The sequence below is a fragment of the Canis lupus genome, chromosome 20 (genome assembly GCF_011100685.1).
Source record: "Canis lupus familiaris isolate Mischka breed German Shepherd chromosome 20, alternate assembly UU_Cfam_GSD_1.0, whole genome shotgun sequence".
Classification (NCBI taxonomy): Eukaryota; Metazoa; Chordata; class Mammalia; order Carnivora; family Canidae; genus Canis; species Canis lupus.
Window position 1 is genome coordinate 33,194,691 of NC_049241.1, and position 15,957 is coordinate 33,210,647.

At 34.6% G+C, this 15,957-nt stretch overlaps 1 protein-coding gene across 1 annotated transcript in view; it reads left to right on the plus strand.

Moving 5' to 3' along the window:
* DNAH12 (dynein axonemal heavy chain 12) overlaps positions 1–15,957 on the plus strand; it is a 202,979-nt gene that overhangs the window by 37,057 nt on the left and 149,965 nt on the right. Inside the window, 9 exon segments of the mRNA XM_038566103.1 lie at positions 572–706; positions 1,038–1,231; positions 1,726–1,969; positions 9,320–9,505; positions 10,124–10,324; positions 12,646–12,678; positions 12,680–12,841; positions 14,701–14,822; positions 14,918–15,200. Of these exon segments, the coding sequence (XP_038422031.1) occupies positions 572–706; positions 1,038–1,231; positions 1,726–1,969; positions 9,320–9,505; positions 10,124–10,324; positions 12,646–12,678; positions 12,680–12,841; positions 14,701–14,822; positions 14,918–15,200 (1,560 nt within the window).

The window sequence follows — 15,957 nt, forward strand, 5'->3', positions numbered from 1 at the left end:
AATTTTTTTAATACTTGCAAAAATCCCAAGTGCTCCTATTTCCCCCATTTCATAGATAAGAAAAGTGAATCTCTGAGAAGTTAAATAACTGGCCCAGTATCAAAGAGAAAAGAAGTAGCAGATTCAGAATTTTATATCAGACTGAATATACTTTAGATTTTGGAAAAGTTCTAGTATAAACCAACCTCTTTTAAAGTGGGAAGTGAGATGGTATAGTAATGAAAAGCATGGACTTAATTTAGATAAACCTAAGTTCCTTTTTTTAAAAAAAGGATTTATTTATTTATTTATTTATTTATTTATTTATTTATTTATTCATTCATTCATTCATCCATTCATGAGAGACACAGAGTGAGCGAGAGAGGCAGAGACACAGGCAGAGGGAGAAGCAGGCTCCATGCACCGGGAGCCTGACATGGGATTCGATCCTGGGTCTCCAGGATCGCGCCCTGGGCCAAAGGCAGGCGCTAAACTGCTGCGCCACCCAGGGATCCCCAGCATTCAGATTTCTGATTTGATAAGTTTCCTTTGTAACAAAATAATTAACTTGATCAAATTGTCTTTTAAAAAGCTCATGGAGAATGCTAAACATAAAAAGGAAAATGAGCTAATCGCCAAGAGAGAGAAACTGATTTTGGAAATAGAAAAGGAATCACGGCGCATGGAAGAGTTTACAGAATTTGCAGAATTGGACCACATGCAACAGGTGTGATAAAAGCAGCTATAACAAGCCTGTAGATTAGTACAGGACATGTTTGCAAACGTTTAAATATATGGAAAAACAAATGTTTCCTATGGCAAAGAGGGGTCTGACTTTTAGTCCTGGAACTGATACTATTTATGTGATCTTCCTTCTGATTTAGTGTTCTCTCTGTAAAATAGAACCATACCTTTTGCTCTATATCATAGTAGTACTGAGAAGTTGATACTTAAAATTGCAATGTAAATGCAAGGACACAGCTTATGCAGTCTCATATTATCATATTTTTATAACATTACTTGGATATTTCTTGAGATAAAACGTTATTTGCTTTCAGTACGTGGCAGATGTAAGGCAACTACAAAAACGTATTCAGGAATCCGAAGAAGCAGTTCAGTTTATTAATAAAGAAGAGGAACTTTTCAAATGGGAATTGACAAAATATCCTGAACTGGATAAATTAAAAGTGAACATTGAACCCTATCAGAAGTTTTTTAATCTTGTTCTGAAGTGGCAACGAACAGAAAAACGGTAATTTCTGGTAATATAATACAAATTGAACAAATGTAAAAAGACATGTAAAATGTATAGTGATTTTTGATGTTGTTGTTGGCTAAGTGTTTAAAAGTAGGACTTCTTCATCCACTTGAAACAGAATCAAGTGTCATGCAGAAGAAATGTCAACTGTTGCTAAGATAGCACCTAACCTTACTGAAGTCTGATACTAAAGTGATATGCAATTAATGAATTTGACTAATGTTTTTGGAGTTAAATCTGCATTTCATTTGGCTGCTCAGTCATTCATTTACAGTTTGATACATTTTTTAGCATATGCAGCATGACTGTGATGATTAATCTTACTTATCTCTCTACCATCAGCTCTACCTGTTGTGATTAAGAAAAACTGTTAAAGTGCTCTTACCTGCAGTTGCTTCTCTTATAAAATAAATCTAGCCTAAAGAATCTCTAAGTTCCCCTCTGCACTCCAGAAGTTTCTGAGTTTAATATTTTGTCTTTCAATTCAGGTGGATGGATGGAGGGTTTTTGGACCTCAATGGGGAAAGTATGGAAGCCGATGTGGATGAATTTTCCCGAGAAATTTTTAAGACACTGAAATTTTTCCAAATGAAGCAAAAGAAGGAATTACAAGAAAAAAGAAAGGCAGCAAAAAGGCGATCTCTGGGAGAAGAAAGAATTGAAGAAGAACCAAAAGAGAATCCCACTATTACTATGTGCTCTACAGTAATGGAGCAGATAAAAGTTTTTAAGGTATGAACACATTTAATGACATTTTATGAAGCCCTGGTAGGAGCTATTACACATCATCCAGTGCTAATGAAGAGAAAAAGAATGATTTGGAAGCAAAACTAAAGCTGAGTCTGGAAAACTAGATCTATTACTAAATCCATGCTTCATTTTTTTCTGATGAAATCATTTAAATCAATCCCTTTGTCAAACAATGGATGGCAAATAGCAAAGATTAGAATGACCATATACAATTATATAAAGAGGATGAAAAATTACTAGTGCAGACCAGTCAGCCTATCCAAGGGCAGCAACACAGGGTATCAGTTGCAAAAGCTTTAAAATCACACACTTAGGTTTGTATCACAATTCTGTGCTTGGTAGTGGCATATCTTGGGCAAGATATTTAGCCTCCCAGGCTTCAGTCATTTTTATGAGAGGATAAAAACTGGTGTTATGACAGTTAATAAGGCCTCCAGCTTCCCTAGGCAGCAGTGGCAGTGATTCCAGGTGTAGTGACAAGTTTCCACTGTCTGCATGCGCATAGCGCAAACTCGGATGGGATCTTGAGCATTGTTTCTTACCTGTATAACTCAGGTTATCAATGTTATGACTTTCATGTATATACTCCCAGAGTTTTGTTGCATGTATAACACTGTGAATATGAATTCTTATTCTTCCATCTTTCTACATAAAATATAGTGTACTACATGTATTATTTTCTTCCTTTGTTTTGATTACTTTATCTTGGAGACTTTTCTCCTCATGTTATCAACTTTTTCTCTTTTTTTTGCATCTATATAATGTTATATATTGGTGTAGGTGTGCGTGTAAAAGTGCAACTTCAAGGTAAATTCCAGAAGAGTATGCTAGATTAAAATCTATAGTCAAATTACCTTGCATAGGAGCTAAATCTATTTAAAGTTTCACCACCTTCAACAAGAGAATATCCTCAAACTTGGGTTTTTACTAATCTGCTAAGAGAATTTTCGTTTCTCTTATTACATAAAGTGTTAAGCATATTTTTATATATTTAAAAATGTTTTATATTTCTTTGTGAACTGTTTGGTCTTAACATTGTCTATTTGTCTATTGAATTATTGGTCTTTTTCTTACTGATTTCTAGGATATAATATATAAATATTATTTATATGTCTATTAATATTAATTATATTAATATCTCTAGGACATTAATTTCCTAGGGCATTATATTATAGATATATATAACATGTATAAGAGATATTAGGCTTTGCCTATGAGGTGTTTTGCAAATATTTGTTATTTGTTTTTTGACTTTATCATGGCTCTTGCCTTGCAGAAGTCTTTTTTTTAAAAAGATTTTATTTATTTATGTATTTATATATTTATTTATTTGAGAGAGAGAAAGTGTGAGCAAGGAGAGGGGCAGAGGGGAGGGACAAAGTGGGGAGAAGGAGAGAGAAAGAATCTCAAGTAGGCTCCCTGGTAAGTGCAGAGCCCTACTAAGGCCTGAATCTCACAATCTTGAGAGCATGACCCTAAAATCATGACCTGAGCTGAAACCAAGAATTGGGTGCTTAACCAACTAAGGCCATCCAGGCGTCTCCTTGCAGAAGCCTATTTATGTTTTTATTTGAATTTAGATTTATTATTCCAAAGTAAATGGAAAAGGAAGTTTTTAAATTTTATGTAGTTATCATTCTTTTCCTTTTTAAAAAATAAATTAAGTACTCTTTATGCCCAACATGGGGTTTGAACTCATCACCCTGGGATTTTTTTTTAATTTATTTTTTATTGGTGTTCAATTTACTAACATACAGAATAACCCCCAGTGCCCGTCACCCATTCACTATCACCCTGGGATTGAGAGTCATATGCCCCATCAACTGAGCCAGCCAGGCACCCCCATTCTTTTCCTTTGTCTACTGAATTTTAAATTGTAGCTAGAAATGCTTTCCTCATTCCAAGCTAATGTTTTCTTCTAGTACTTTCATAGTTTATTATTTGACAACACTTTATTGAGGATTCTTGAGGAAGGAGGGATATTGATCTTAATTAATTTTCTTGTAATATCTTTGTCAGATTTTGGTATCAGGATTATACTGATCTTATAAAACAAAATGGGGAAGTTTTATCTTCCCTATTCCTTTTAAAAAGAAAAGATTTTATTTATTTAAAGCATGCAGTTCAGTGACTTAGAATATTCGCAGAGTTTTGCAACTATCACCACTATCTAATTTTAGAACATCATCACTCCAGAAAGTAAGCCCTTAACTATTAATATTAATGGTCACTCCTCATTTCCTCCTCCTCCTAGATCATGGCACTGCTAATCTACTTTCTGTCTCTATGGATTTATCCATTCTAAACATTTCATATAAGTGGAATCATATTGTATGTGGCCCTTGCAAATGGCTTCTTTCACTTAGCTTATGTTTTCAATGTTCTTCAATGTTGTAATATATATAATACTTCATTCTTTTTTATTGATGGATGATACTCAATTGTATGGATATGTCACATTTTGTTTATCCATTCATCTCTTGATGGATATTGCATTGTTTTTACTTGTTAGCTCTTATGAGTAATGCTGCTATGAATATTTAGGCACAAGTTTTTGTGTGGACATATGTTTCCTTCTCTGGGGTATGTACTTAGGAGTGGAATTGCAGGGATACATGGTGATTCTACGTTTAACTTTTTGAGAAACTGCCAGACTTTTTTCCAAAGTAGCTGCACTATTTTTACATTCCTACCAGCAATGCACAGGGGTTCCAATTTGTTCACATTCTTGTCAACACTTGTTGACAATAGCACTTGTTATTGTCTGTCTTTTTTAGTATAGCCATCCCAATGAGTATGAAGTGGTATCTCAGTGTGGTTTTGATTTATATTTACCTAATGACTAATAATAGTATTGAGCATCTTTTCGTGTGCTTATTGGCCATTTATATATTTTCTTTGGAGAAATATCTGTTTAAATCCTTTGCTCAGGGGCAGCCCGGGTGGCTCAGCAGTTTAGCATTGCCTTCAGTCGAGGGCCTGATCCTGGAGACCCCAGATCGAGTCCTACATCCGGCTCCCTGCATGGAGCCTGCTTCTCCCTCTGCCTTTGTCTCTGCCTCTCTCTTTTCTGTGTCTCTTTCATGAATAAATAAATAAAATCTTAAAAAAAAATAAATCCTTTGCTCATTTTTAAATTGGATTGTCTCTTAATATTAAATTATAATTTTTTATATTGTAGACACAAGTCCTTTATTAAATATGTGATTTAAAAGTTTTTCTCCAGGGCACTTGGGTGGCTCAGTTGGTTAAGCACCAGACTCTTGATTTTGGCTCAGGTTATGAGCTCAGGGTCCTGAGATTGAGCCCTCTGTCAGGCTCCATGCTGGGTGTGAAGATTCTCTCTCTCTCCCTCTACCTGTCCCCCACCACTTGTGAGTGTGTGTGCTCTCTCTCAAAAAAATATGTATCTATATATTAAGATTTTTTCTCCCATTTCTTCTATGGATTGTCTTTTAATTTTTTTGATGGTATGTTTTGAAGCACAAAAGTTTTAAATTCTGATGATGTCTCATTTATCTATTTTTTCTTTTGTTGCTTGTGCTTTTGATGTCATATCTAAAAAAAAGATTGTCTAATCCATGAATAATTACTAAGGAAGACATAATGAAATCTCTTAGAGATTTCCATTTAGTCTCCTCCACCTTTCCTTGGATAAGGACAACCCAGGAATGGCTCCTTCATGGCTATGATATTGCTGTTCACAGCTTTTCTTGATAGACCTAATACAAACTTGGGAACAGTGTTGCTGTATGCTAAATGTAGGCCAGTAGCCCTTAGCTGTGCCTAATCTTAGATAGTTATGCTGTGCATTTTTTACTTGTACCATATTTTATTTGTCCCTAATACTCTTTAGAACTTTTCTGAGAAATGAAGCAATAATGCAGCATCAACTTATTAAAATACATCTTGAACCTCGAAAAAAAGGAAGCTGGGATTGCATTGAATCTTTAAATTGATTTGGGAAATATTGTCATCTTAATATTAATTCTTCCAGTGTATGAGCATGAGATATTTTTACATTTATTTGGTCTTCTTTAATTTCTTTTGGCAATTATTTGTAATTTTTAGTCTACAAGTTTTGCAATTATTTTATTAAACTTACTCCTAGGTATTTTATATTTCTTTATGCTATCATACATGAGATTTTTCCCCTTAATTTTGGTTTTGAGGTGTTTATTGTTAGTTTGTAGAAATACAATTAATTTTTGTATAGTGATCTTATATCCTGCAACCTTACTGAACTCATTTATTAGTTTTAACAGTTTTTAAATGAATTCCTTAGTGGAGCACCTGGCTGACCCAGTCAGTGGAGTATGCAACTCTTGATGTCAGGGTTATAAGTTCAAGCCCCACATTGGATATAGAGATTACTTTAAAAAAATAAATGAGTTCCTTAGAATTTTCTATACATAAGATTACATAATCAGTAAATAGAGAGTTTTATGTTTTTATTTCCAATCTAAATGTCTTAAAAAAGATTTTTTTCCCACATAACTAGTGGCTTAGATATTGACATTGGAGTCTTCTAACTAAATTACAGCATTTTTGTTGTCCAGATCACACAAATTGCCTTTTGCCCCTCAGAGAGAACACAATATAGCAAGAGAAATGGTTGTAAACAACTGGTTGTAAATGAAGCAGAATGAAAAAATTCATAGGTAGAGGATAGCAGTGTCCTCTGAAAGAAAAGGGCATGGAGCAATTGATTTTGTCATTTGGAAAACAGATAAATCTTTACTAAGGAGGTGACCAGAGTGTAATAAGTATGATTTTGTTGGGCTTTGAATTGGATTGGGAAAATATAAATGTTCTTTATCTCTCTTTGCTAATACATTTTTGTTATCTAATACTTGAAGAATATATGTAACATATATGTAAGCTATAAATAAATACCCATCAACCCTTCCCTATTCTTTAAAATTAAAAGATTTTTAAAAAATAATCAATACTCTTGCTTCACTCCATGTAATCCTTCCCTCTTTTAAGCCCCTTAATCCTTCTTCTTCTTTTTTTTTTAATGATTTTATTTATTTATTCATGAGAGATACAGAGAGAGAGAGTGAGAGGCAGAGGAAGAAGCAGGCTCCATGCAGGGAGCCCAATGTGGGACTCGATCCCAGGTCTCCAGGATCAGGCCCTGGGCTGACAGCGGCGCTAAACCACTGAGCCACCCGGGCTGGCCCCCTTAATCCTTCTTGAAGATAACTGTGTCATAATTTTTTCTTCACATTTGTATGTAACAATTTATAAAAAATATATCATCTATATGTAGTCTTATGTGACTTGATTTTTTTTTCACTCAACATTATGTTTCTAAAACTCATCCATGTCTTGGAAATGACTGTAGTCTGCCATTTTCACTGCTATATATCACTGCTTACTTACCTAATTTACTGATTTTTGTACTTATAGTCTCATGAACAAAAATCCCTGTATAGTGATCTTATATCCTGTAGTACTTAAATTTTACTTAAATTTTATATTTCTTCTGTGAAATGTCTATTATGCCCTTTGACCCTTTGTCATTTTTTTTGTTTCAGTGGTTGTTTCTGTTGTTTTTATTGGTAATTTATGGAATTTTTATAATACATTCTGGGTAATAAGCCTTTGTCACTTATATGATAATGAGTCTATCAGTGCATGGTATTTAGATTTTCTTTAACATCTTTTAATAAAGTTATATAGTTTCTCCAAAATAACTCTGCACAGCTTTCACTTAATGTATCCCTAAGTAGGGACACCTGGATGGCTCAGTGGGAAGAGCATGCAATTCTTGATCTCAGGGTCATGGGTTTGAGCCCTATGTTGGTTGTTGAGATTGCTAAAAAAAAAAAAAAAAAAAAAAAAACTTAGAAAAATAAAATTATTTCTAAGTACTTTATTTTTTTGTTGCTATTGTAAATTGATTCTTTTGTTAATTGTGCTTTCTATTTGTGGCTTATATACAATAATTCTTTTAACTTTCTTTATATTAATTTAATATCCAGTCATTGTACACAGACAATAATCTGTGAACAATGTCATTTTTTCCCAATTGTACCCTTTAGGTCCATCCATGTTGCAAATGGTATGATCTCATTCTTTTTTTTAGAGAGAGAGAGAGTTCACAGGCATGCATGTAGGTTGGGGGGAGCAGAGGGAAGGGGGGAGAGAGAAAGAATCCTAAGCAGACTCCATTTCCTCACAAAACCTGCTGCAGGGCTCTGTCTCAAAATCCTGAGATCATGACCTGAGCCAAAATCAGGAGTTGGAGACTTAATTAACTGAACCACTTAGGCACCCAATTCTCACTCCTTTTTATGCTTGAGTAATATTCCATTGTATCCACATCCTCTTTATCCATTTATCTATTGATGGACACTTGGACTGCTTCTATGTCTTGGCTATTGTAAATAATGCTGCAGTAAACATAGGGGTGCATAAATCTTTTGGAATTCATGTTTTTTTTTCCTTTGGGTAGTTTTGTTTTTTAAATTTATATTCCTCCTATCTTTTATTTATTTATGTTACTTTACTGGCTAATACACTCAATACAGTGTTGATTAGAAGTAGTAATAATAGGTATGCTTATCTTGTTCCTGATTTTAAAGAAAATGTTCTAATGTCAGTATCAAGAATCGTGAATTAAGTATTTTCACTTGATATTTAATTCTCACTTCACTTCCAAACAAAAGTTACATTTTGGCATTTTGGTATAGGCTTTTCCCCTTTTTATGTTATGTGTTTATTGTGTATATTTATAACTATATATTATGTTATATTTTTCTACAAATAATATATATAACAACTTAGTGTTTGTATAATAATACCACAGATACCACAGTTTGAATTAGCATAGTCTTACCAAATAGTTCAATATTGTATAGAACATTTACTCCTCTTCCTTTTTGCTTTTATAATTTTCTGGGCTATTTCTAAATGTTCATTTGCGCAGATGAACTTTATTTTTTATTTTTGCAGATGAACTTTAGAATCATTTTTTTAAAAGTTTTTATTTATTTATTTATTTGACAGAGAGAGAGAGCACAAGCAGGGGGAGTGGAAGGCAGAGGGAAAGGGAGGCTCCCCTGAGAAGCCTGATGTGGGGCTTGATCCTAAGCCAAAAGGAGATGCTTAACCAACTGAGCCACCCAGGCATCCTGGAACTTTAGAATCATTTTGTTAGTTTCTCTTCTCCAAATCTAATTGGGATTTTGACTGGACTTATCAAATATATTAAATAATTTCAAGAAATGTAATCCTTATACTATTGAGGCTTCATTTATAAAAATCTATGTGGGTACACCAGTCAAAAGAGTGACTCATTATTATTTGTATTTTCATCATTAGGATTATATTCCTACTGTCTCCATCCTGTGCAATCCAGGAATGAGAACTCGTCATTGGAAGCAGATATCAGAAATTGTAGGCTATGACTTGACTCCAGACTCTGGAACTACACTGAGAAAAATTTTAAAATTAAACCTGACACCATACTTGGAAAAATTTGAAGTGATAAGTGCAGGTGCAAGTAAGGTAAATATGAAGATCAACTGGAATACTTTGACGAGTTTGTTAATCAAATAATCATAGTTATTGTTGGGGTTGAGTATACAGTACCGGGTAGCAGTGGGAGGAGATGAAGGGAATGTGATAGGAGACCACTCATTTTTCCCCCCACAAGTGTGTACTTTTATACTACTGCTTTGTCCTGAATCCAGATTAGAAATGGCTCCTTTGACTTCTCCATGTGTGTGTAGCATATGATGTGTGTGTATTCTAGTAGAATAAGTATGGCTCTCTAGGGTTCTTGAAATATACAGAAAGTATCTTCAAGCTGTAGCCTAGAAAGGCTACTTCAGAGAAAGTTCTGTGGGTATTTTATTCTACTGTCTATTTTAATACTGATAGCAGTAATTTTCCTAGCAAGTGAAATTTTTAAAAATACATTATCTTTCTTAGGAATTTTTAAATTGTTGGAGAAACCTTTTTAACTTAAAGAGAGTTTCAGATTCAGTTTCAGATCACCACAGATTATGCTAAGAAAATGACTGTGTAATGTATCCAATGCTTACTGGATTCACCAGGGTGAGTTGATACAGTAAATAAGACCTTTCTTCACCATCTTATTCTTTCTCCTTTTCTTCCTTTTAGGAATTTTCATTAGAGAAAGCCATGCATACAATGATAGGAACCTGGGATGATATTGCTTTTCATGTAAGTCCATATCGTGATACTGGAGTCTCTATTCTTTCTTCAGTAGATGAGATTCAGGCTCTCCTTGATGATCAAATTATAAAAACTCAGACAATGAGAGGCTCACCTTTCATCAAACCATTTGAAAAAGAGATCAAGGTATGCTAAATATGATAGATTCTGGTCATTTACAAAAATTGTAATTTTATTACATGTATATTCTTGTGGGAAATAAGTCAGTTTGTTGTATAGCTTTGGTGATATATAGGAACAGATATATAAAAATTAATGTGGAGCTGTATAGAACAGATCTGAGACAGTAACTCTAATAATTTTGAAAAGAACAAAATTGGTTTTATTAAAAAAACTTCAGAGTGCCTTCAGAGTTGGTTAAGCATCTACATTTAGCTCAGGTCATGATCCTGGAGTCCTTGGATGGAGCCTTGTGTTAGGCTCCCTGCTGAGCAGAGCATCTGCTTCTCCCTCTGCCCCTCCCCTTCCCTCTCCCCCTACTTGTGCTCTCTCTCTCAAATAATAAAATAAAAAAATTTAAAAATCTTTTAAAAAACCCAAAAACTTCTCCAATGACAGTGATCGACTTGGAAGGAAAACAGTGGTATTATTGATTCTAACTGTAGACAGCCTAGACCCTGTTTCATGCTATATTCTTATAACTTGAAATGAAGTTCTATATATCATACTTTAGCTATATTTGTAAACAACCATCCTGAGGGTATTTTAGAATAATCAATGAATTATGGTCCACTGGAAATCAAAAGAAATGACATTTGAGACTATAAGATTATTTCATATTCTTTTTTTTTTTAAAGATTTTATTTATTTATTCATGAGAGACACACACAGAGAGAGGCAGAGACAGAGGCAGAGGGAGAAGCAGGCTCCATGCAGGGAGCCTGATGTGGGACTCGATCCTAGACCCTGGGATCACACCCTGAACCAAAGGCAGATGCTCAACCGCTGAGCCACCCAGGGGTCCCTTATTTCATATTCTTATAGTTGGTATGGGAAATACAGAAAACAAACAAATTATAGTAATTAATAGCTTTATGGGCAGTATCAAAGTTCTACCCTGGGGGAAAAGACAGACAACAAATGGGATGCTTCCCTTGATATTTACAGATTTCTAGTTATGTGCCAGATACTGCTCTAGGGGCTTTACATTTATTAAACCATCTAAACCCCATAACAGATGTTCAAGGTCGGCAATGTTATCTGTACTCAGAGATAAGGAAACCAAGGCATAGGAAGATAGGTAGTTTACCCACATTTGCCCAGCTAATAACTGATAGAACTGAATTCAAACCAAGGTAGTCTGGTTCTAATTTGAACATAAGGGACGCCTGGGTGGCTCAGTGGTTAAGCATCTGCCTGTGGCTCAGGGTGTGATCCTGGTATCCCGGGATTGAGTTCCACATCAGGCTCCCTGCATGGAGCTTGCTTCTCCCTCTGCCTGTGTCTCTGCCTCTCTCCCCGTGTCTCTCATGAATAAATAAATAAAATCTTTTTAAAAAATGTTGAATATAAATAGTGCTTCATAGAAGACCTTGACTCTCAATATTTGGAGAAGACAGGTATTCTTCGAAAAGAACATAATGCTACGTATTTTCCCATGAATCAGGCTTGTCTACTTCTCCTGGTACTATGTCTTTTGTAGAAATTTCTTATCTAACAAGGAAGAATTTACAAGACAAATCTAAAAGCTCTAAGAGATTTTAAAACAATAAAAATAAGAGGTCTAATTTCTTGATGCATAGGAATTTAGGCCACATATTTAAGAACCAAAGAGATTGTATAATGATCAGCTAGTGAAATATCTTTCCAATTCTAGGAGAGCTGTGAGAATAAGGAGACTTGTTTGCTTGTCCCCCCTCCACCTTTAAGTTGTGTTGATGTAGAGCAGGATTTCTCAACTCAGTACTAATGACATTTTGGGCTCAATAATTCTTTGTCATGAGGACGGTCTCGTACATGTTAAGAAGTTTAGCAGCATCCTGGCCTCTACTCATGTGATATTAGTAGCACCCTCACCCCTCAGTTGTGACAAATGAAAATGTCTCCAGACATTGTCAAATATCTGTTGGGGTGAAGGGCAAAACAGCCCCTAGGTTGATAACCACTGTTGTATAGCAGGATATTTCTGGATGCTTTTTATTTTATTTTATTTTATTTTATTTTATTTTATTTATTTTATTTTATGGATGCTTTTTAGACTTGGAATAGTTCCCTAGTGATTAGGAAATTGATCTAAATAACTACAGTCATTTCCAATGGTGAGTTCCAATGACTTAGGAAAACGTGGGACTTCCTAGAGTTTTTCTAAGTTCATGTGATACCCATAAGTGACCTTGATCTGTTTTGCGTTGGTTTAAAAATAAGTAAATTTTAAATAAATATTCCTCACTGTAATTTATAGTTTTTCTTTAATAACTGGAATTTAGTACAGTGTGCTTTTCATTAAGGCCTGGGAAGACCGTTTGATTCGAATACAAGAATACGATTGATGAATGGTTAAAAGTACAAGCTCAATGGCTATACTTGGAGCCCATATTTTGTTCTGAGGATATCATGCAACAGATGCCAGAAGAAGGGCGTCAGTTTCAGACAGTAGACAGACATTGGAGAGATATCATGAAGTTCTGTGTGAAAGACCCAAAGGTGAAATGTTTGTTTTCTTTCTTACAAATAAAGGGAACCGTTAGCTTTGGCCGTTAAAGAAAGCATATAGTTCTTTTTTTTTTTTTCTGATTACAAAAACAAAACCTGCTCATTGTATACAAACTGGAAAGTTCAGAAAAATATAAGAAAGCAGAAAGCAGGACACCTGGGTGGCTCAGCAGTTGAGCATCTGCCTTTGGCTCCGGGCAGGATTCCCGAGTCCACGGATCGAGTCCCACCTCAGGCTTTCTGCGTGGAGCCTCCTTCTCCCTCTGCCTGTGTCTCTGCCTCACTCTCTCTCTGTGTCTCTCGTGAATAAATAATTAAAATCTTAAACAAAGAAAGCAGAAAGCATTAAAATAATTTTACTTTTCAATTCATATGATATACTGCTTATAACTCATAATGCAGCTGCCTCAAATTCACATTTAACTCACTTGACTGTGACATACACTCATTGCTACTCTTCTCTGGTAAAATAAACTGTAAAATAAAATAAGATGGAGGTGGAAGGGGCAGTGGGGAGAGAGAGAAAGAGAGAGAGGAAGTATAGGTGATTCATCTGACATACTACTCAATGACTCCATATACTTGGGATCGATGGGAATAAAGAATCTGCCATTCTCTCAGTTGGCCTCACTATGGGTCTCTCCTAGTATTATAGCACCTCGTTGAGTGTGATTCTCATATTAAAAGACAGACTATGTATTTTTTTTCCAAGATTTTATTTATTTATTTCTTCATGAGAGACACACACACACAGAGAAGGGTAGAGACACAGGCAGAGGGAAAAGCAAGGCTCCATGCAGGGAGCCCAACGTGGGACTCTATCCCGGGTCTCCAGGATCACGTCCTGGGCTGAAGGTGGCGCTAAACCAGTGAGCCACCAGGGCTGCCCCTATGTATTTTTCATACACTTAGTACACATAGTTCATGGATATACATCCACTTTTTTTTATCTGGTGTTTAACTTAACAATTTCTTTTAATGCTGGATAAAAGCTAGCCATGCTGGGCTTGTTGGGAGTCAATAGTATGCTGAAATATGAGTTCCAAGGATTTTACCTTCCACATAGAACCTTTGTGAAACACGATATCCTATAGATCAGAAGTCAGCATTTTTTTTTTTTTTTGCAAAGGAACAGGTGGTAAATATTTTAGATTTTGTGAGACATAGCATCTTTTTGCAACTACTCAACTCTGCTATTGCAGTAGGCAGAAAGCAGACAGGGACAGTATTTAACTGAACAGATGTGTCTATGCTACAATAAAACTTTCTGGGCAGTGACATTTTCATGTGCCACGAAATATGATTTTTCTTTTAATTTTTTCAACCTTTTGAAAGTATAAAGATAGTTCTTAATTTCCAGGTTATACAAAAACTGGCGGCATAGTGTATTTGTATATCAAAGCCTCAAGTTGTATACCTTAAATATATACAATTTTTGTCAATTATACCTTATAAAGCTGGAAAATAAGAAAGACACTAGCAGCAGATTGGATTTAGCCCATGGGATATAGTTCACCAGTTCATACTATAGAGTGTTTATAGTTGACAGTTGTAAATGTAAAAATTAAACCACATGCCAACCTAACAGACATTTCTCACGTCATTCAAAAAATATAGGAAAAATGAATATGTACATGACAGTTATAACTTCTCATTTGTAACTTGCATTCTTGGATAAGAATATTTCTGGTTTATTGAATTTAATAGTTTTACATTACAAAAAGATTTACAACAATTTTCCTAAGCCTTTTGATATTTCAACATTTTGACATTTACTATAGACTAATGTTTAGGACTTAAAATTATATCTGGTGTATAAGTGCTGACCTGAGTGAATGTGTATCTTTTAGGTTCTTGCTGCTACTTCTTTAACAGGTTTATTGGAAAAATTGCAGAACTGCAATGAACTTTTGGACAAAATTATGAAAGGACTTAATGCATATCTTGAAAAAAAACGACTTTTCTTCCCTCGGTATGATGGATAATTAATTGTACTATAATTAAAAGCATTTTCTGATACATAATGAATTACAACTAAGGCACTTGTATTTTCATGTTTTTCTCTAGCTTTTTCTTCTTATCTAATGATGAAATGTTAGAAATTTTGTCAGAGACCAAAGATCCACTTAGAGTTCAGCCTCATTTAAAAAAATGCTTCGAGGGCATTGCTAAATTGGAATTCCTTCCTAATTTGGACATTAAGGCCATGTATAGCTCTGAAGGGGAGCGAGTGGAGCTGATTGCACTTATTTCTACATCTGCAGCGCGAGGTGCTGTGGAAAAGTGGCTCATTCAATTGGAAGACTTAATGCTTCGGAGTATTCATGATGTGATTGCAGCAGCCAGGCTGGTGTGTTTTCCTAAGATTTAATGTATACTCTATATTCTGTAAATCTTTCTTTTTGGGAGGTTTTGAATGTGTGCTGGTAAATTAACATTTACAGTTCTTACTATTTTAAACCATTTTTAACTCTTTGTTTCTAATATTATTAAGATAATAATACTAGTAAGAATTGATAATAATATATGTGACTAAGTGCTACAAAAGACAAAAGGTGTTATGAGAAAGAATAATATACATAATTTAGAAAGTATCTTGTGTACAGCCCTTGAGATCAGAAAGAATCTTAGGGGTGTTAAACGCGTTATCTACTGCTGTTGATACCTAAACAATTACTTAGAAACTCAGAATGAGATGAACATACATTAAAAGGGTATATGCTATTTGGAAGAAATGTAACAATGAAGTACTACATGCACCTTACTTATGCAAATCCAGCTAACCTAATCTTGAATAATAAATTCAGTATATTTCTATCTTTAGGACCACAAATTAACAGTTATGTAGTTTTTTAAAAATACATTTTAAAAGGCATTGCAGCCTTCTATTTTTTTATTTTTTATTTTTTTCATTGCAGCCTTTTAAAATCCAGCAACTGACTTCACATGAGTGAGGTATCATTTTTCTTTCATGAAACTTTCTTTCTGTGAAGCTTATCTTCTTGCAGTGGCCATTTTATTCAACTTCAATGTTTCCTGCAGATAAATCTTGACTTTTTCTCTTCTTTTTCTATTTATGATCCCAAGCAAACTAAAACATCTAGGAA